This window comes from Peromyscus maniculatus, chromosome 4 (assembly GCF_049852395.1).
Source record: "Peromyscus maniculatus bairdii isolate BWxNUB_F1_BW_parent chromosome 4, HU_Pman_BW_mat_3.1, whole genome shotgun sequence".
NCBI classification, from domain to species: domain Eukaryota; kingdom Metazoa; phylum Chordata; class Mammalia; order Rodentia; family Cricetidae; genus Peromyscus; species Peromyscus maniculatus.
The window spans coordinates 9,161,499-9,181,507 of NC_134855.1; the positions used below are offsets into that span (position 1 = coordinate 9,161,499).

Here is a 20,009-nt window from a genome sequence, read left to right on the forward strand (position 1 = left end):
TTCATAAATGAATTTATAGCTTCCACTCTGAGGTGTATGTCCAGCCCTGTTTGTTTATTGTTTAAGTACTTTTTATTGTTTCATTGATCTGTAGCTTACTGCTTTTGATTGGTTTAGATTAAACAATTCTACAATCGGCTCCTTTTAGCTCTGTATTTTGAGCTCTTTTGGTTTTGCTATGTTCCAGGCTCTCCTGGAATCCATGATGTAGTTGATGTTGGCTTTGAAAAGCTCTAAAGGGATATCGGGATGGTGGGCTTGGCCCACTGCACCTGGTCTAACGCTTTCCTTTGTGGGAAGTGAGATTATCTTCCTACCCCACTGAATTCCCAGAAGTGAGATTAGCTCGAAGCAGGAGTGCTTTCAGCATCCTGGTTTATGGTCCTCAGTCAGCTCTGATCGTGTATTAGATTAACAGTCTCCAGCAGAGTTACAACCCATCACTGAGACCCGGACTGGCTTATCTGAGGTCTAGGTCATTGAGTGGATGACATATAACGCCATTGATGACTTTTGTTTTTGTTTTTGTTATTTTCAAGACAGGGTTTCTCTGTGTAGCTTTGGTGCCTGTCTTGGAACTCATTCTGTAGCCCAGGCTGGCCTCGAACCCACAGAGATCCTCCTGCCTCTGCCTCCGAGTGCTGGGATTAAAGGCGTGCGACACCCCCCACCCCCATCCCCACTCCCGGCACATTGATGACTTTTGTTCGGTGAAGGGATTCACTGGAGTTTTAGAGGCTGGCTGAGCTCTGCTTTTTTGTCCATCTGGGGTCCAGCACAGCGAAGCCCACTCATCTCTTGGGAGGAGTTTGTAGAGATGGACTCCCACTGAGGAGCCCAGATGGTCTCGCCAGCCCGAGTGGAGCAGCAGGCACACTTTTCTCTGCAGCTGGAAAATCCGCTTCACCAATCACCGGGCACTGGGCCTTGCTCTCCCCCAGTGTAACTAGCTAGGAAGTTGTAGAGGAACAATTATTGATGCCTTTAGTGGCTCTTGAAGTTTTCATGAGCCTCGGCAGACACCTGCAGAGGACCGGAAGTTTTAGATCATTGGACGCTTTCCCTGAGACTTTTTATTGGTTCTGATTGTCTAGTTCAGTTTGGTTTGAGACAGGGTCTTTGACAGTCCGGGCTGGCCTTGAAGTCACTATGTAGCTAAAGATGCTCCTGATCCTTCTGCCTGTACCTCCCAAGAGAGGACGGTAAACATGCAGCAGCTCTCCCCTTGTATAGGGTGCTGGGGATGGAGCCAGGCCACTGGGCCACATCTGTGGCATCAACCAAAGTGAAAGCTTCATTGTTCATTGGGACAGGGTGTTCACATTGTCTTCCTGATTTTACGTGCTTGAAATACGGCCAGGACTTTCCTTCTCTCTCTCCCTGCCTCCCTCCTCCTTCTCTTCCCGCTTACCCCCTTCCTCTCTCTCTTTGCCTTCCTCTCTCCTCTCTGACAATACTGGGGATTGAACTTAGTCATTTTAGTCACCACCAGGCCGGCCCCACCCCCACTTGTTCCTCGTCTAGTGTGTCCTGTACTCAGCAGTCACCTGACTGTCTTCCCCATCATGCTGATCCAAGAGTGCCACTAACTACCCTTCTGGTGATTCCGGCACCCATGCTCGCCCTGGCTGTGGAGACTGTCCAGGGCCAAGACCTTATCTCCCTCTTCTGCTTCTCCTTCACTCAATCTCAGGTGTGGCATCTGAGTATCTGCAAGTTGCTCATCATTCCAAGATACTGAGGAGGAGCCATCCCCCAGCCTTTGTGATTCAGTCATGCATTTCATTAGCCTCTGCTCCGCTGGCACCCAGGCTGCCCTTCTCCTACGCACTCTGTTCCCTTACTCTGTCCTAAATTTAATGAGCTTCAAGCACAGGACACTTGTGTATCACACTGCATGCCTCATATCTAGACCATCCCCACATGCACCTGGGCCTGCACTTGTCCTCTGGTGGGTGACAGAATTAGACGAGAAGACCTCTCAGCCACGGGGCACTGAAGGTTTCTTTTTTCCACCCGACACTCCCCTAAACCCATCATGGAGGTCCTTGCTTTGATTTAGAAGCAACAGCTTTGTACTCTTGGAAGAGATGGGGAGAAATGTCCTCGGAGTCTATGAAGGTCCTTTCAAGTTGGTCCTTGTATCATGTGAGTTAACCTAGGTCCTCCAACGATAGAGCTTTAAGGCCTGAGCATGCAGGATGGCTTTGCAGAGGAGGTTAAGCACAACTTATGGGTGCTGGGTGTGGAGCTTTCTGGGGGGCATCTATCCAGAGAAAATGGGGAGCCAAGGACAAAGGGGCAGCTAGAGAAATAAGGAAACCTAGCCTCATCCATAGGCCAGGCAGACCCTGCACCCTGTTTGGATCCCCAAACCATGCCTTGTGATCAGTGTTGCGGGAGGTTAGGCGTCTTCCGAGTGTGACGGGGTAGATGTCTTTATGAGGTCTGAAATGCCCGCATTGAAGGACTTTTAATATATAGATTCCAGAACATAGTCCTTTGGAAATGAAATCAGAATGCATGGCCATATTCGTATTATGTTTCTATATGAGGGTTAGGTGGAGAACAGAACACCAGATGGGCGGGGTGATCGGCTTCCACAAGGTGTTGTCACACTTGGCCCACATCAGCCCGAACCCCACAGATTTATGCTAGATTCCAGAGGGAGCACACTTGCCATTCCAGCACTAGGGAGGCAGGCAGGGGGTGGAGGGTTCAAGGCCAGCTAGACTACATAGTGAGGCCCTGTCTGAAACACTGCCAGTCCAGGGGACCAACCCACACGTGCTGTCTGGGGGCTCCTCTGTCTTTGCCCTTTTAAAGTCTGTTCTTTTGATTCCATCTGTGGAATCTGAGCTGTGTTTGAGATTCCAGACGGGTGACTGCTCCCAACGCAGAACGTCGTCTTTTAATTTTCCCTTTTGTGTTGGAAGTGGCTGTTTCCACAACAGTGCTCTGTTTTGCCTTTTTAACCATTAGTGGTTAGATTTAGAGTTGGCCATATTGTCCCCTGGGCAGAGTAAGCACATGTCAGCCTGCAGAACGGTAAAGTCACCACAGACACTGTCGTCTTTATTTCTCTTCAGGCTGACGCTTTCTTTTCTTTAGATCCCGAATTTTTTCCATTGGTTTTGCTACGGTTTTGTTACCGTTTTGAGACTGTCTTTGTATGGATATCCTGACTGGCCTGGTACTCACTATGAAGGTAGCCAAGGCTTGCCTCAAATTAGCAATCTCTTGCCTCAGCTCCCACCCCATCCCCCAAAGTTTCAGGATTGCAGGCTCAAACCACACAGTCCAGTTTTTTGTTTGTTTGTTTGTTTGTTTGTTTGTTTGTTTGTTTGTTTTTCAAGACGGGGTTTCTCTATGTAACAGTTCTCGCTGTCCTCTGTAGACCAGGCTGGCCTCAAACTCAGAGATCGCCTGCCTCTGTCTCCCGAGTGCTGGGATTACAGGCATGTGCCACCATCACCTGGATTAGTCCAGCTTTTTTGAAACAAGGTCTCTCTATGTAGCCTTAGCCATCCAACTCTATGTAGACCAGACTGGCCTCAAGCTCAGAGCTCTACCTGCCTCTGCCTTCCAAGTTCTGAGATTAAAGGTTTGAGGCACCCAACCATATTCAGATTTTTCTTTCTCTCTCTTTAAATCTCCCATTCATGTACATGTGGAGGCCAGAAGTCATATATTGGGTGGCTTCCTGTATTGCTCGCCATCTTGTTTTCTGAGACAGGGCCCCTCACTGAATCTGGAACTTGACAGCTGGGCTCGGCTGGCTGGCCAGTGAGTCCCAGGGCTCCTCCTGTCCCTGTCTCCCCAGTGCTAGGATTAAAGGTGCACACAGGTGCTCGGTTTTCCAAGGGTTGCTGAGGAGCTGAATGCTGGGCCTCAAGCTCGTACAACAAGTACCTGACCCACTGAGCCAGACCGTTCTCTGAAGGGTGCTTCTTCTGGAGAAGCTCAAGGACAATCAAAACTGAACCAAGAGCTGGGTACATCAGCACACCCCTTTAGTCCCAGCACTGGGGAGGCAGAGGCAGGGGCATCTCTGAGTTCAAGGCCAGCCTGGGCTACAGAATGAGTTCCAAGACAGCCAGGGCTACACAGAGGCCCTGTTTCAAAACAAAACAACCCCCCCCCCCAAAAAAAAAACCCACAAAAAAACGAAAACAGAAATGAAAACAATACTCGTAGGTGACTTTGGATACCACTCAGCTTTTCTTTTACTTTCTTTCTTTTTCTTTCTTTTCTTTCTTTTTAGTCCATTATTATGTTTTTAAAAAGAGACCCAAAGCATCTTCTTACAGGGACAGTAACTAGCATTCCTCTGGGTCCCCAGAGATGGCATTTCCTGTCCCTTTTCTGACAGGAGGGAAGAGCGGTGATGACTTCATCCCAGGCTCCCAGAGCAGCCCTTCCATCTTTGTCCTGGGAACAATCCCTCTTTATTCAGAGATGAGAAGGCACGGTTTTCCGACACACTCCCTCACTGTCCGGAGAAGAAGCGCCTGCCATTGTTTGTCCGTAAACAACAAATGCATCTGGCAGATCTGCTTGTTTGTTTAACTTTTCTAACTGTTCAAAGCACTGTCCGTCGTCCATCCCCACCCCCCACCCCCCCGCAGGGAGCCAGCTGGAGCTGGTGACCCCTGCTTAGGGTCAGGCATGCGCAGGGGGGTGAGGAGGGCGAGTGGGGAGTCTGGGGCCACACCCTCCAGAAGAAAGACTCCAAGGAACATCACTACCTCATACTGCAGTGTTCAGGTGTTTGGTTAATGGTGGGAAAGTGTGCTTGAGATGTCTTCATGGGAGACTGCCCCCAGCCACTGAAAGGTACACAGCACATGTACAATTCCCACACATGTGTATGGAGGACAGCCAGAGAATGTCCTGTCTGGTTTTTAGTCAGAATTACGCAAAATATTAATTTCTTTTATTTTAATGATTTATTTATTTTATATGCATTGATGGTTTGTCTGCATGTATGTCTCTATGTGTGTTGGATCCTCCAGAACTGGAGTTATAGACAGTTGTGAGCTGCCATGTGGATGCTGGGTATTGAACCCAGGTCCTCTGGAAGAGCAGCCAATGCTCTTAACTGCTGAGCCATTTTTCCAGCCCCAAATATGAATTAAAAAAATATTCATTTGTTTGTTTGTTTATTGATGCAGCGTCTCACTATGTAGCCCAGGCTAGCCTGAAAATTTAGAGATCCACCTGCCTTTGCCTAGGTTGAAGGTGTACACTGTCACGCCTGGCTATTTTTATTGCTTTTAAATTGTGTGTGTCTGTGCACATGAGTGCAGTGGCTTCAGAGGCCCAGAAGAGGGTGTTGGATCCTCTGCAGCTGGAGTTATAGGCAGTGGTGAGCCCCCTGGCGTGGGTGCTGGGATTGGAACTCAGGTCTTCTGCCAAGTGCAGTACTGTTGATCCGTCCCTCCAGCCTCAACCGTTCCTTTTTATTTTACTTATCTGTTTATCCATTTTATTCTTATCTGTGTCTATTGTTAAGGGGTGGTGCTGGGCGTTGAACCCAGTTAAGCAAGCACTTTACCACGAGACCAGTGGCTCTCAACCTTCCTAATGCTGCAGCCCTTTAATACAGTTCCTCATGCTGTGGTGACCCCAACCATAAAGTTATTTCATTGTTACTTCATAACTGTAATTTTGTTACTGTTATGAATCATAATGTGAATATCTAGTATGTAGGATATCTAATATTGCGACCCCTGTGAAAGGGTCATTTGACCCCCAAAGGGTCGCATCTCACAGGTTGAGAACCACTGCACTGAGCTGAATCTCCAGCCCTCTTTTTATTTACTATATTGAGACAGGGTTATACTAAGTGGCACAGGCAGGCCTTGAACTACCGTCTTCCTGCTTCTGCTCATGGAGTTAGGGATTACATTTGTATGCCACCTGTTGGCTCCATCTTTGAATCTCGAGTCACTGAGACCTTTTCCGTGTGCAGCAGAACACTGCTGTCCTGCTTGGGGACGGGAACAGATGTCCTCTGTGGAGAGAAGGCCTCAGGGAGGGAATTTAGGGAACCCAAAGGTGTCACTGACCGGCAGGGTGTGAAAGGATCCTGATTTCCTTCAGGTCTGCCTCTCTCCCCCCCCCAGGACGCCCCCCCCCCTCCGCCTTCTTCCTGTCCAGCACTCCTTCCTTTTCTCAGAACTCTGCGTGGCTTCCTGTCTGTCCTCCCCAGCAGGGCTCTTTGCACCCTGCAATCAGCAGACTGCCTGGCTCTCCCTCAGCCTTGCCCCTAGCTCCCTTACGCTCAGCCTCAGGCTCTGTCATCCCCGCCCCCGTGCCCCCCCCCCCCATTGTGAGATTAAAAAGTGAAGGCCCGAGGGACAAGACTTAGAGTTTGTAGAGACTAAAAAAAAAATGAAGGATGGGGCTGGAAGGATGGTTTCCCAGTTAAGAGGTCTGTAGAGGACTTGGATTTGGTTCCTGGTGCTCACATGAAAGCTCACACTGTCTATAACCCCAGTCCAGGGGATTCTAAAGCCTTCTTCTGACCTCCTTGGGTACCAAGCATGCAATTGATACACAAAATACATGCACACAAAATGCCTGGACACATAAAATTAAAATAAAAAAAATTAATCTTTAAAAATTTTTATAGGATGGTCAGAACTTAACTGCAGAAGAACCCAGAATGGTGACACCTGACCTCTGGAGACAAAAACACATACCCTTGTAATAAAGTATCATTGTTTTGGCAAAAGGCTGTCCTTGGCCCCTCCCCAGCCTTCTCTGGTGCTTGACTGTCCCGAGACTCTGCTGAGTTGTAGGTCTGACTAGGGGCAGCTCAAGGTACGGCTTGGGGGAGGATGTGGGGGACCTGGTACTTCCTGTGAGTCACTGCCAGGCAGGGTACCTCTTCAGTCTAGAAGCAGGCCTCAGACCGGCTAACAAGAGAAGGGTTATTGGAGGAGCATTTAGAGGCCTCGAAGATGGCTCAGTGGGTTAGCCATTTGCGGTATAAACGTGAGGGAGGACCTGAGTTTGGGTGCCTAGCACCCTTAATCCCAGTGTGGCGGGGCACACCTGTAACCCAGCCATGGGAAGCAGAAGTGGGCAGACCCCAGGTGCTCACTGACCAGCCAGTCCAGCAGAACCAGTGAGCTCCAGGTTCTCAAAAATTAAGGTGGAGAATGATGGAGGAAGACACTTCACTTTAACCTCTGGCCTCCCGAGGGACGCACTTGTGAGTCCACACGGAGGGACATTTACCAGGGAAACCAGGTGGGAGCTGCTGATGTCCCTTGTCCTCCAAGTCAAGGGTGAACCCTGTAGGGGCTCAGAGTTGACTGTGTCCTTGGTCAAGGGACTCAGACAAACCAGAAGCTGACCGGGCAGCTGCAGGCAGCACATTTATTTAATCAGAGCCAGAGGGCAGAGCCCTTCAGGGCACAGGCCCCGCAGCCCCTGGCCATGCAGACAAGGTCCACCGATCCAGTTAGTGTCTGGTGGAAGAATGTTAAAGGGAACTGGTGATTTTAGGATGCCGAGTGACAGATGCCATTTCCTTTGTCAGTCTGTAGCATTTTCTCTTTCCAGAGCGTTCATCCTTGGTGGCCTCCCGGCTTTAACCACCCACCTTACCATGAGGCTTCATGCCAGCTCTTCCCAGCACTCAGACCCAGGCCGCAATGGACTGGACGTTAGAATCCTGTAGAAATACCAGCCTTAACACTACAGATCGATTTACACTCCTCATGCCGTGGTTCCCCTTCTTTCCTCCTTCTGAAACGCAGGCCAAATACAGGGTCATCCTGGACTTTCAAAACAAAACAAAACACTTTATTTGTTGGGGGTGTGTGGGGGGGATGTGTATCATGATGTGCCGGTGGAGGTCAGTGCAGCTCTGTGGATTTGGATTCTCCTCCTGCCATGTGGGACCCGATAAGTTCTCTTCAAGTTAGGGCCCAGGACCCAGGACATGTGTGCCCACTCGGATGGCACATGTAAGGAGGTCAGAGGACAGCTTTGAGAGATTGGTTCTCTCCTTCCACCGTGTAGGACCCCGGGGTCCAACTCTGGGTTTTGTTTCTGACGGCAAGCGCTTTTATGCACTGAGGCACCTGGAGGACCCACACTTCTTGTTAATTCAGGTCTGATCCTGGACTGCCAGTCAAAAGACACCCGTGTGGCTGGGGGTGGGGCCTGTGGTAGAGTGTTTGTAGAGCTTGACTCACCAGGTCACAGCCTCCATTCTGGGGTGTTCCCTTCACGGCACCCACAGTCTGGTGCTCAGTCAGACCCCTGAGCCACCGGGGTCCCTCACTGAGCCCATCTCCTCCCCTTCTTGCAGCTTGCCCGGCTCTGGCTCCCTGGGGTCCTTGGAGGTTAATAGCAGTCACATGCCTGCCCTGAGGCCTTCTGTTTAAAAAGATCCCAGGGCTGGTGAGATAGCTCAGGCCACGCAGTTCATCCCTAGGCACTGGGAAGAGAACAAATTCTAACAAGTTGTCCTCCAGCCTCCACACACACTGTAGCCTCCACAGTCCCACCACACATCATATGCACACCTAAACACAATAATAATAGAACATTTCTAAAGGGGACTAGAGCACTGGCTGCTCTTCCAGAGGACCCAGGTTCAATTCCCAGCACCCACATGGCAGCTCACACCTGTCTGTAACTTCAGTTCCAGGGGACCTGACACCCTCACACAGACATACATGCAGGCAAAACACCAATGCACACAAAATAAAAATTAATTTCTAAAAAAAAGCAATCATTTTTAAAGAGTCTAAGATGTGATGTCTGTTCACACAAAGCTCAGTGATGTTCATAACATCAATGTTCATATTCTCCTGAACTACTAACCAATGAGTGGATATATAAATATGGTGCATCTATTCAGTGGAACATTATTCAGCCAGAAAAAAAGAGTTGGTAGACAGATACTACAACAGGATGGACCTTGAAAGCACCCTACATGTGAATAGTTTAAAAAAAAAATGGACGTCCTGCCATCACAAGAGTCCACAGCCTGTGTGAGCCCATTGTGTGACATATCCGGCAAGCAGACTCACGGAGGTACAGGGCTAGTTTCTAAGTCAGGAGAGGTTGAGGATGACAGCTAAGAAATACAACTTCTCATCCGTTGGAGGTGGAAATATAATGTGCGAACTCACTGCCACTCAGAAGATGACCCCAGCGATTGCTGTCTGTTTTTCTTTTAAGACAGGGTCTCACTATGCAGCCTTGGCTGGCCTCACACTCACAGACATCCTCCTGCCTCTGCCTTCCAAGTGCTGGGATTGAAAGTGTGCCACATCTGGTGTGATGGTTCCCTGTCTTGGTAAGGCAGGCCTGTTGTTTTTGCAAGCCACACACAATTTCACATTCAATATTGCTGCGTCTAAAACCTTAAAGGGAACTTTGCGGCCAGCCTAGTTTTCATTTCCCTTTAACTTGTCTATTATTTAAACTTCGGCTGTTTTTTGAGATCAGGGTCTCACTCTAGTCTGTCCTGAATTCATGGAAATCCTCTTGCATCAAGCACAAGTTGTTGGATTACAGGCATGAGCCACCAAAGCTGGCATGAACGCTTACATTTCTCTGGGCTGCACAAACTAGGTGTTAAGTGTTTGTTCATTTGCTTTGTGAGGCCTCACACATACTAGGCAGACACACGTCCATGAGATGGTACCTAAAGGCTACTAAGGGGCTAGAAAGATGGTCCATCAGTGAAAAGCGGTTGCTGCTCTTGCAGAAGATCTGGATTTGGTTCCCAGTATCCACATGGTGGCTCACAATCATCTGTAACTCTAGCCCCGAGGGATCTGACGCCCTCTTCTGGCCTCCATGGGCACTGCACACACGTGATGCATACACATCCATACAGGGAAAACAGCCACACATAACATAAACATAATTTTTAAAGCTGCTTAAGTAGGTGTAAGGGTTTTCCTCCTGCATTAGTGTGAGGAGTGTAGGTCTGACCCTGCTCTGTTTTCTTCACAGAACTTCCATGACGGACGGAAGGCCCAGCAGCACATTGAGACGTGCTGGAAGCAGCTGGAGTCGGTACGTGGGAAGCCGGCCGCTAAACCAGTATCTTCCAGACCAGCTCACATCAGTCTGACTAGGGCGTGAATGACTCACTAAGTAAAAATCAAGCAAAAACCACTAAGGAGTCTTCTTTCTAGATTTTTCTCATTTGTATTTCATTTAATTTGCTCCTAGAACTGTTATGGCAAGCAAAGTGCTGGGCCAGAAATGCTTAAGGAGAGACGGCTCAGTGGGTAAAGCATCTGCCGTGGGAGCATGAGGACCTGAGTTCAGATCCCCAGCACCACTTAAAAAGCTGGGTGCAGTGGCACTGGGGAGGCAGAGACAAGAGACTCTCAGGGACTCACTGGCCAGCCGGTGAGCAAGCTACAGACCCAGTGAGAGGCGTATTTCTAAAGCAAGGTGCATGTGCTGGAGAGATAACGGCTCAGCAGCCAAGAGCACTTGACCCTCTCCCTGAGGACCCAGCACCCATGCTGGGTGGCTCAGAACCACCCATAATTCCAGGGATCAATGCCTCTGGCCTCTGTAGGTGTCTGCATTCCACTCAGATGCACGCACAACCACATGCAATCAGAATGAAAATAAATCTTTAAAACAGGGTGGAGAGTGATTGAGGAAGATGTCCCACGTTGACCTCTGACCTCTTCATGCACACACACACACACACACACACACACACACTCACACATGCACAAAAACAGGTACATACACTCATAAAGTGCTTGAGTAGAGGCAGGTAAATCCTATGCAGAGAACAGAGAGGGTGTCACTCTAATGTGGACAGATGCTGAAATTACTTCTGGAAAGGATGCCGCATGGTGGATGGGTCCTGGGGAGAATGCCCGTGGGGGTCTCTCCAGAGGTGGCAGGGCGGGTGGATGACCACCCACCTGGCTGTGCTCTGTCTGCAGAGTAAGAGGCGTTTTGAACGGGACTGCAAGGAGGCTGACCGTGCGCAGCAGTACTTCGAGAAGATGGATGCTGACATCAACGTGACCAAGGCCGACGTGGAAAAGGTGAGGGGACTCAGTCTCACTTCCCTGGAGCGTGCTTCCTAGGCTGCCGCTGAGGAGGCCTGGCCTCGGCTTCCTCTTTCTGATGTAACCACAAGAGGGTACTTGATGGAAGAAGGGTTTCATTTTGTGTCATCGCCATGGGGACAGCATGACCGTCCACACTGGAGGAAAAACCAGGCCTGAGGTGGTTTGCTTGGTCACCACCGTGATCGTGGGGAGACCCGGACACGTCACGAGAGGAGTGGCCAAGGAGGCCACACTCTTTAGTGGCTCGTCAAAGGCCCAGTTCCGTGTCCAAGGAGCCGAGCCGCTGTCCCAGCCCGTGTGGGAGAACCCGGCAGCTCCAGGCCTCCAGAAAGGCTGACCCTCTGCCCAGCTGTGTCAGGGATTCGTTTGGGCTGATACCCAGGAGGCCGGGGTGAGAGAGGCATTTGGAAGTCTGCGGAGCTTTCCTCCCCATGACTCAGACATAAAGTGAGCCCTTGTCTTCCCAGGCCAGTGTGTGTGTTTTTTCCCTAGAAGCCCCATTTTCTTTTTAATGGAAGTCATCAAGATAGTGTAAACACAATTATGCCGTTAAATAGTGGCATTCATTCATGGTGCCCAGGGCCATTTGGGCATCGCGGTCTGCTTTTCTCTGGAAAAGCTGTGCCTTTTCATGGTGCTGTTCGGTTCTGCCAGATGAGTTCACGATCCCTTGAGTGGGGAAATATCTCGATTAGGATGGAGGGATATATGGCTATTTTTAAAATTTATGTACTAAAATGCATATTCTTGACATCGTGAGGGGAGATTTTTACTTAACCAAAAGACATTCATTTTTAGATTAAGTGACCATACTTACCATAAATTCCTACTAACTAGTCATATTTAAAGTGTTGCTCAAATTTTTTTTTTTTTTAAAGATTTATTTATTTATTATGTATACGAAAGAGGGCGCCAGATCTCATTACAGATGGTTGTGAGCCACCATGTGGGTGCTGGGAATTGAACTCAGGACCTCTGGAAGAGCAGTCTGCACTCTTAACCTCTGAGCCATCTCTCCAGCCCTCAAATTTTTTTTTAAAGATTTACTTTTATTATGTATATAGAAGAGGGCGCCAGATCTCATTACAGATGGTTGTGAGCCACCACGTGGGTGCTGGGAATTGAACTCAGGACCTCTGGAAGAGCAGTCGGTGCTCTTAACCTCTAAGCCATCTCTCCAGCCCTCAAATATTTTTTTTAAGTCAAGTTCATTTATTTGTGTGAGTGTATTTGTGTCGCAGTCAGAGGATAACTTTGTAGAGGGGGTTCTTTCCACCCGCCACGTGGGTCCTAGGAATCATTAAGTTTTGCAGCAGACCCTTTTATTTGATAAGCGATCTTGACGGTCCCTCTTTGGACTTTTCAATGTTACCCAGTTGAGAGTGGTATATGCATGCCTGTAATCCCAGCACTTGAAAGTGGAAGCAGGAGGGTCAGGAGTTCAAGGCCATCCTTGGCTACACAGTGGGCTTGAAGCCAGTCTAGGGTGTATGAGACTCTGTCTCAAAAAATTGAAAAATACAGGGCTGGAGAGAGGGCTCAGGGATTGAGGGCACTGACCGCTCTTCTAGAGGACCCAGGATCGGAGTCAAAGCACCCCCGTGGCAGCTTGAAACATATGTAATTCTAAATCCCGGAGGTCTGACGACCTCTTCTGGCTTCTGTAGGCATTGCATACACGTGATGCACAGACATAAAATGAAAATAAATTAGTCTTTAAAACTATATATGGAATTGGGCGTGGTGGCGCATGCCTTTAATCTTAGCATTTAGGAGGCAGAGGCAGTGGATCTCTGTGATTTCAAGGGCAGCCTGGTCTACAGACTGAGTTCCAGGACAGCCAGAGCTGTTACACAGAGAAACCTGTCTCAAAGAAACAAACCAAAGACCACACACACACACACACACACACACAGCTGGAGAGACGGCTCAGTAGATAAGAGGGCATACTGTTCTAGGTTAGGGACTCGGGTTCAGTTCCCAGCACCCACTTCAGACTGCTCACAACTTCCTGTGTATCCAACTCCAGGGAATCCCATGCCTCTGGCCTCTGTGGATACCTTTATTCATATGCATTGCTCAGAAATAGACTCACACACATAATTAAAAATAAAGTTAATATTTTTTTCTAGTTAAAAAAAATGCAAAGTGAATAGATTTTAAAAATAGATAAAAGCACCAGGTAAGATAGACTGTTTTAAAACTCACGATTAAATGAAGTCAGCTCAGTTTATGGTCATATGTGTGTGTGTACACATGTGGAAGTCAGCTCAGTTTATGGTCATGTGTGTGTGTACACATGTGGAAGTCAGCTCAGTTTATGGTCATGTGTGTGTGTGTACACAAATGGAAGTCAGCTCAGTTTATGGTCATGTGTGTGTGTATACATGTGGAAGTCAGCTCAGTTTATGGTCATGTGTGTGTACACATGTGGAAGTCAGCTCAGTTTATGGTCATGTGTGTGTACACATGTGGAAGTCAGCTCAGTTTATGGTCGCGTGTGTACACATGTGGCACAAATGCACATGTTCTCTTAAAAATATTTTTACTTATTTTTATTTTTTGTATATGAGTATTTGGCCTGCATGTATATCTGTTTGCCACCTGCATGCCTGGTGCCTATGGAGGTCAGAAGAGGCCATCAGATCCCCTGGAACTGGAGTTACAGGTGGTTGTGAGCCACCATGTGGCTGCTGGGAATGGAACCTCAGCCCTCTGTGAGAGTAGCCAGTGCTCTTAACCACTGAGCCCATCCTCCAGCCTCATCAACACTGTTTCTGAGATCCTAATTCAGGGATGTCTAGAACACGGGCTACACATCAGAGCTCGGAGCCTCCCGCAGTGACCTCTGTTTCGGCTTTCGTCGGCAGCTGGTGCTGGCGGTCCTATCCTCCGCCCTTATCTTTGTGCCTCTTTTGTTTATTTTTCTTATCTTCCTCTGCAGTCTGTGGCCTCTCCTGCAGTGAGCAGTAGCCCTTGTGGGTTTCCTTATCTTCTTGATTATGGAGAGAGCTTCCAGTCTTGTCCACCAAGAGTGTAGTGGAACAGGCCTGTAACCCAGCACTTGGGGAGGTGGAGTCCGTGAGATCGCTGCTGCTCAAGGCCAGCTAGGGCTACTGGATGGGGATGTGGTGAGGGGGATCCTGACTGAAAGCGGAAAGCAAGAGGGGGAAGGAAGGGAAGAGAAAGTAAAAGGCTGGTTTTAATATGTCTTCTTAAAGAAGAAATTGTCACTCTTTGTTTTGACAAAATATCTCTATTCTACTTTTTTTTTTTTTTTTTTTTTTTTTTGGTTTTTCGAGACAGGGTTTCTCTGTGTAATTTTGGTGCTTGTCCTGGATCTCGCTCTGTAGACCAGGCTGGCCTTGAACTCACAGAGATCCTCCTGGCTCTGCCTGCCGAGTGCTGGGATTAAAGGTGTACGCCACCGTCTCCACTGCTGCTGCTGCCGCCGCCGCCGCCGCCGCCGCCGCCGCCGCCGCCGCCGCCCTCTTTATTCTGTTTTATGTGTATAGATGTTTGCCTGAATGTGTGTTTGTGTGCCGCATGTGTACAGTGCCTGTGGAGACCAGGAGAGGGGGTCAGATACCCTAGAACGGGAATTACAGACAGTTGTGAGCCACGCTGTGGGTGCTGGGAATTGAACCCAGGTCTTCTGAAAGGGCAGCAAATGCTCTTAACTGCAGAGCCAGCTCTTCAGCCCTCCAAAATGTCTGTTCTTTAAAAAGCTTAATTTGGTAATCAGATACCATTTTCTGCTTCCTTTACTTCATTGATCTGTAGGTTACTACATTCATCTATTTTCCTACATTGAATTAAGTTATCCTGGGTAAACTCAGCTAGATTATGTTACTGTTTCTTTAAGGACACAAACTAACTATTCAACATATTTCACTCAATATTTTTCATTTCGGTAAGTGAGGTTGCACACACTATTGTAATACCAGCTTTGGGAGACAGATAGATGAAAATTTGAGACTAGCATGGGCTACATAATGAGACTGTTTAAAAAAAAAATAGGCAGGCCTAATTCGTTGAATTCATAAAAACTCCCCTTTCCTTCTGTTTTGGTTTACTTAGAATCTGGGAGCTTGCTCTTTTTTCTGAAATAATAATTGTAAGATGGAAGTGTCTAGTTCTGGGTTGTGTCTTTTGTGTTTCCTTATGTTGAAGTGACATCCTGCCGTGTGGGCCCAGGCTGGCTTTGAATTCTTGCTTCCCTTGCCTCAACCTCCCCAGTCGCTGAGACTGAAGACACACACTACGTCACCAGCTCTTATGGTCTCTTAAATGTCTAAGGAGGCTTCTCTGTGACAGTTACATATGTGTGGGTATGTGCAGAGGCCAGAAGAGGTGTTAGATCCCCTGCAGCTGGAGTTAGAGGCAGCATCGACACCGAATGAGCCATCTCTTCATCCCTGATCCAGTGTTTCATTGTCTGCCCCTTTTTGATCCTGGTGGATTTTTATTTTCACTGAACCTGGAGCTTGCTTTGGCTCAGCTGCCCTCCAGCAAGCCTGGGACCTGCCTGTCTCCACCCTGCCCAGCCCTGAGGTCACAGGTGATTGCCCCTGCCCGGTGGTGGTTGTTATGAGTGTTGTTTGTTTAGCGTGCTGAGAAGGCAAACTCAAGCCTAGCTGCACATCAGACATTTCACTAACTGGGTCATCTCCCACCCCCATAGGATGTGTGAGGTTACCTCCAAATTGAATCGCTACCTCAGTTACTTCCATATTTCCATTGATTCATCTTTCCCTACGGGGAGCAGGTTTTTTGGTTTTGTTTTGTTTTTTTTCTGAAAGTACCATGTGGCCACCCTCCCCAGGAACATGAGGCTCCCAATTTGAGAGCCTTGGACGTCAGGGCATAAGCGCGGATGTCTAAGCGCGGACTGTTTTAAGTCCTTTCGCTTCGGAGGTGACCTGAAACCTTCTGTCCACCGCAGGCAGTGTGGAGGCGCGAAGTCAGCTTTTCTCATTGGATCTCCATTGCTGTCTTTGCTCTGTTTTTGGAAACAGGTTTCTGTATGTAGCCCAAGCTAGCCACTCCCCTGCCTTCACCTGCTGAAATTTCAGGGGTGCCTGGCCACACCCGCTTTCCATTGCTACTTCTGACAGTCTTTGACTCAACACAGATGTCTCTCCCCGTTTCCACAAATGATGAAGTGGCCCGATTATATTTGACTCAGCTCACCTTCCTGTTCCTGGCAGCCAGCTGTGCAGTTTATATAATGCTGTGCCGTGTCTCCCAGGACTCTAGAGTGTGTGTGATGGCCCAGGCGACGTGTAGTATAAGCTTGCATGAATCTCTGGGTGTGAGCAGAATTGCCTTTTCTTTCTGAAGACATCGCTAAGTCAGGATTGTCACAGTACTGATTTAAACTCCCTACATAGGTTCTTACCCACTTTAGGACACGGTAGACTTTTGCCTTGAGGCCAGGAGCTTGGTAATTCCCTGAAGGAGAAAAACTCTGGGCAGGAGTGTATGTTTGATGTTCCCTGGTTGCTGTATTCCTCAGAGGCACAGTGATGAAGGAGGAGGGCCAGCTGCATGTCCAAGGCATCCTTCAGCCTCTCCTTTTTGGAGATGAAACTGTCAGAGTTTGGGCTCCGCCAGTTCCAGCTGGTTGATCCAGTTAGTCAACCATAAGTTGGAATATATTTCCTGGTTTTAGTAAAAACAGATCTTATCCTTCCCCTGACACAAGTGATAGTAAAACGGCGCTGGTTACGGCGTGGAAAGGTCACGGTCACGACAGAACCCAGTGGGACCTTTTAGAGCTTCATTAGGAGGGAAAAGGGGTGGGGGGAAGGGGACCAGGCCTGGTGAGAGAGAAAGATGGGGGAGGGAGGGAGCGGAGCAGAGAGGGAACAGAGGGAGAACAGAGGGGAGGGGTCTGCCGGGACTTAGTGGCCAGAGCCTGCTGATGACATAAGATGCCAGACCCCGAAGAGTGAGGGCAGGATCCTAACAACAAGTCCTTAAGCTCCCTCCGGGCCTGGGCAGATAGCTGAGTGGGTGAAGTACTTGCATGAGGACCCGAGTTTGAATCCGCAGCACCCATGTAAAAGCCAGACACAGTAGTGCATGCCTGAACCCCAGCACATCTGAAGCACAGACTGGTGGGTCCGCTGAGGTGACCCCATCACATGTGGGCAGCTCCATGAACTTTCATTACACATGAATCCAGGCAGTGGTGGCACACACCTTTTTTAATCCTAACACCAGGGAGGCAGAGGCAGGCAGATTTCTGAATTCAAGGCCAGTAAGGTCCAGGATAGACAGGGCTACACGGAGAAACCCTATCTCAAAAAACAAAAACAAACAAACAAGGAGGAGGAGGAGGAAGAGGAGAGGAGGAGGAGGAGGAGGAGGAGGAGGAGGAGGAGGAGGAGGAGGAGGAGAAGAAGAAGAAGAAGAAGAAGAAGAAGAAGAAGAAGAAGAAGAAGAAGAAGAAGAAGAAGAAGAAGAAGAAGAAGAAGAAGAAGGAAGAAACCATGAAGCCCCCAAACAAGATAAGGGACTCTAGGCAGCTCCCTCAGGCCTTCCTTGACCCTACTTCGCAGATAAGAGGTTTTGTTATTTGTTTTAGAGGTTTGAGTTTGTATTTTGGCTTTTTGCAGCAAGGCATTTGAGACCAGGCAGGCTCTAACAAGTGCCAGGATGACAGAGTGGACCATCGAGCCTGGTTTATTCCATGCTGAGAGTGGAACTCGGGCTTTATGCCTGCCGGGCAAGCACTCTACCAACAGGCTACATGTCTAGGCCTGTTTCTTATTTTTCAGGAAACACAGCAGGTTGATGGGATCTCCGCTATTTGAAGTGTTTGAATCCTTCCCGGTCCTTTGGTCATGACTACTGGCAGGGTGCTGACGGGACCATGCCATCTTGGCCTTTAAGAACCTGCCCTCCATGGCCTTCCTGGTGTTTAGTGTGCAGTGACTTTTCCCTGCAACTCTGGAATGTCTCTCGAGTGACAAAAAGCCTTGAAGTTGGGGTCACTGTGACACTGCTCCAGAATCAAACCAGGCTGGATCCACATGGCAGTGCCTCTTCCTGGACTTCTGACAGTGCCCTGCTTTGCCAGCCTGGTATGGGTTGAGAGGGGAAGGTTGATGAACAGCCTGTAAACTAATATTTCCCAACAGAGAGTGCAGTGTTTTCTAAACACTCATGTTAGCATCAAGTCCATCCGAGGCCTGGGTGACTAACCCCACCCTGTCATGTGACTGCCATCCTTACGTAACTTCTGCATGCATAGCAGAGTATTGTCTAACAGAATCTACAGTCACTGGCTACAGATGGCTGCAGAAATGGAAAAGAGCGGCTGAGTTGGGTTTTGTTGTTGTTTTTACAAACTTCAGTATCAATTTCTTGTTTTTCTTCCGTGTGTGTGTGTGTGTGTGTGTGTGTGTGTGTGTGTGTGTGTGATATGTGTGTACGTATTCAGGTGCACATGTGTGTACAGAGGCCTGTTGATGTCGGTGTCTTCCTCGGTCACTATCCATCTAATTCATCTTTGAAAAGAATGTATTATTATTTGGGTGTGTGTGGAGGTGTGGGGATGTGTGTGGGTGTGGGGATGTGTGGGGATGTGTCCCACAGTGCCCATGTGGACATCAGTGGACAGCTTCAGGAGTTGGTTCTCTCCTCCCACCATGTGGGGACCAGGATAGAACTCAGCTTGTCTGGCTTGGTGGCAAGGGCCTCTTCCACCTAGCCATCTCCCCAGCCTTTACTTTTCTGGGAGGTGTGGCTCTTCTGTGGCTACAGTCTCAATTTATGGGCCCTTCTCAGCCACAGGAAGTTTGTGTGGCTTCTTCTCTTCATACTTCAAGAGAGGTGACTAGTCAGAACTCGGATGTGAGTTCACCTTCTCTCTGATTTAATCATGGGCCTTTTTTGTTGCATAACTCAATTTGAGTAAATACTTAAGTTAAATTATTGCTGAGTGTGACTGGCTCACACCTTTAATCCCAGTACTTGGAAGGCAGAGACAGGTAGATTTCCATGAATTTTAGACGGCCTAACAAGTTTCAGGCCAGCCAGGAAAGACAAAAGTTAAGTTACATTAGAATCGTCAACATAAAAGACCAGTTTCTGTGGGACTTTACATCTCATTTTTCTATGGTAATATGACTTGTAAAAGTTTTCAGGGTGGGACATTACAACTGTAATCCCTGCACTCAGGATAGTTCATATCAAGCCGGGGCAACATAGCAAATTCCAGGCCAGCCTAGGATACAGAGAAAGACTGTCTCAAATCACTCCCATGTAAATGGATGTTTCCTGTTCCAACTGCCTGGTCCCAAATAACTGACTCAGAGGCTGAATGTGAATAATAAATGCTCAGCTGATAGCTCAGACTTGTTACTAGCTAACTCTTACACTTAAATTAACCCATATTTCTATTTATGCTTTGCCACGTGTCGGTACATTTATTAGCATGGCACGTTCATTTCCTGCTCCCTCTGCATCTGGCTGGCGACCCCAACTCTGCCCTTCTCCTTCCCATCATCCTTAGTTTGTTCACTCCGCCTGTACTTCTTGCCTGGCTACTGGCCAATCAGCGTTTTATTAAGCCAATTCAAGTGACAAATCTTTATAGTGTACAAGAGGATTATTCCACAGCACTCCTGGAAATAAGAACAATAAAGAAAAAGGGAGACTTTGAATAGAGTTCATTTTAAGACATTACATACATGTCTATTATAGTCAGACAGGAGGAAGTTGTTAGGAAGAGAGGGGGAATTCTAAGCTATGGACACGAGGATGTAAGCTGAGTTTTGGTTGGGAATTAGTGTCTTTCACGTGCTTTTCCACTGAGCTGAATTCAGGTTTTTACATTTATCTGTTTATTAGTTATTCATGGGGTTAGGGAGTGAGCATGCCATGACGTGCCTGTGGGGGTCAGAGGACACTTTC

The 20,009-nt window shown here is 48.3% G+C and overlaps 1 protein-coding gene across 22 annotated transcripts in view; it reads left to right on the forward strand.

The window, feature by feature from the left end:
- Positions 1-20,009, forward strand: part of Fnbp1 (formin binding protein 1) — a 131,311-nt gene that overhangs the window by 64,375 nt on the left and 46,927 nt on the right. For all 22 annotated transcript variants that reach the window (XM_076568971.1, XM_006983437.4, XM_042274928.2 and 19 more), the window contains exons 5-6: positions 9,991-10,053; positions 10,953-11,057. In XM_076568971.1, the coding sequence (XP_076425086.1) occupies positions 9,991-10,053; positions 10,953-11,057 (168 nt within the window). The remainder of the gene's footprint in view (positions 1-9,990; positions 10,054-10,952; positions 11,058-20,009) is intronic.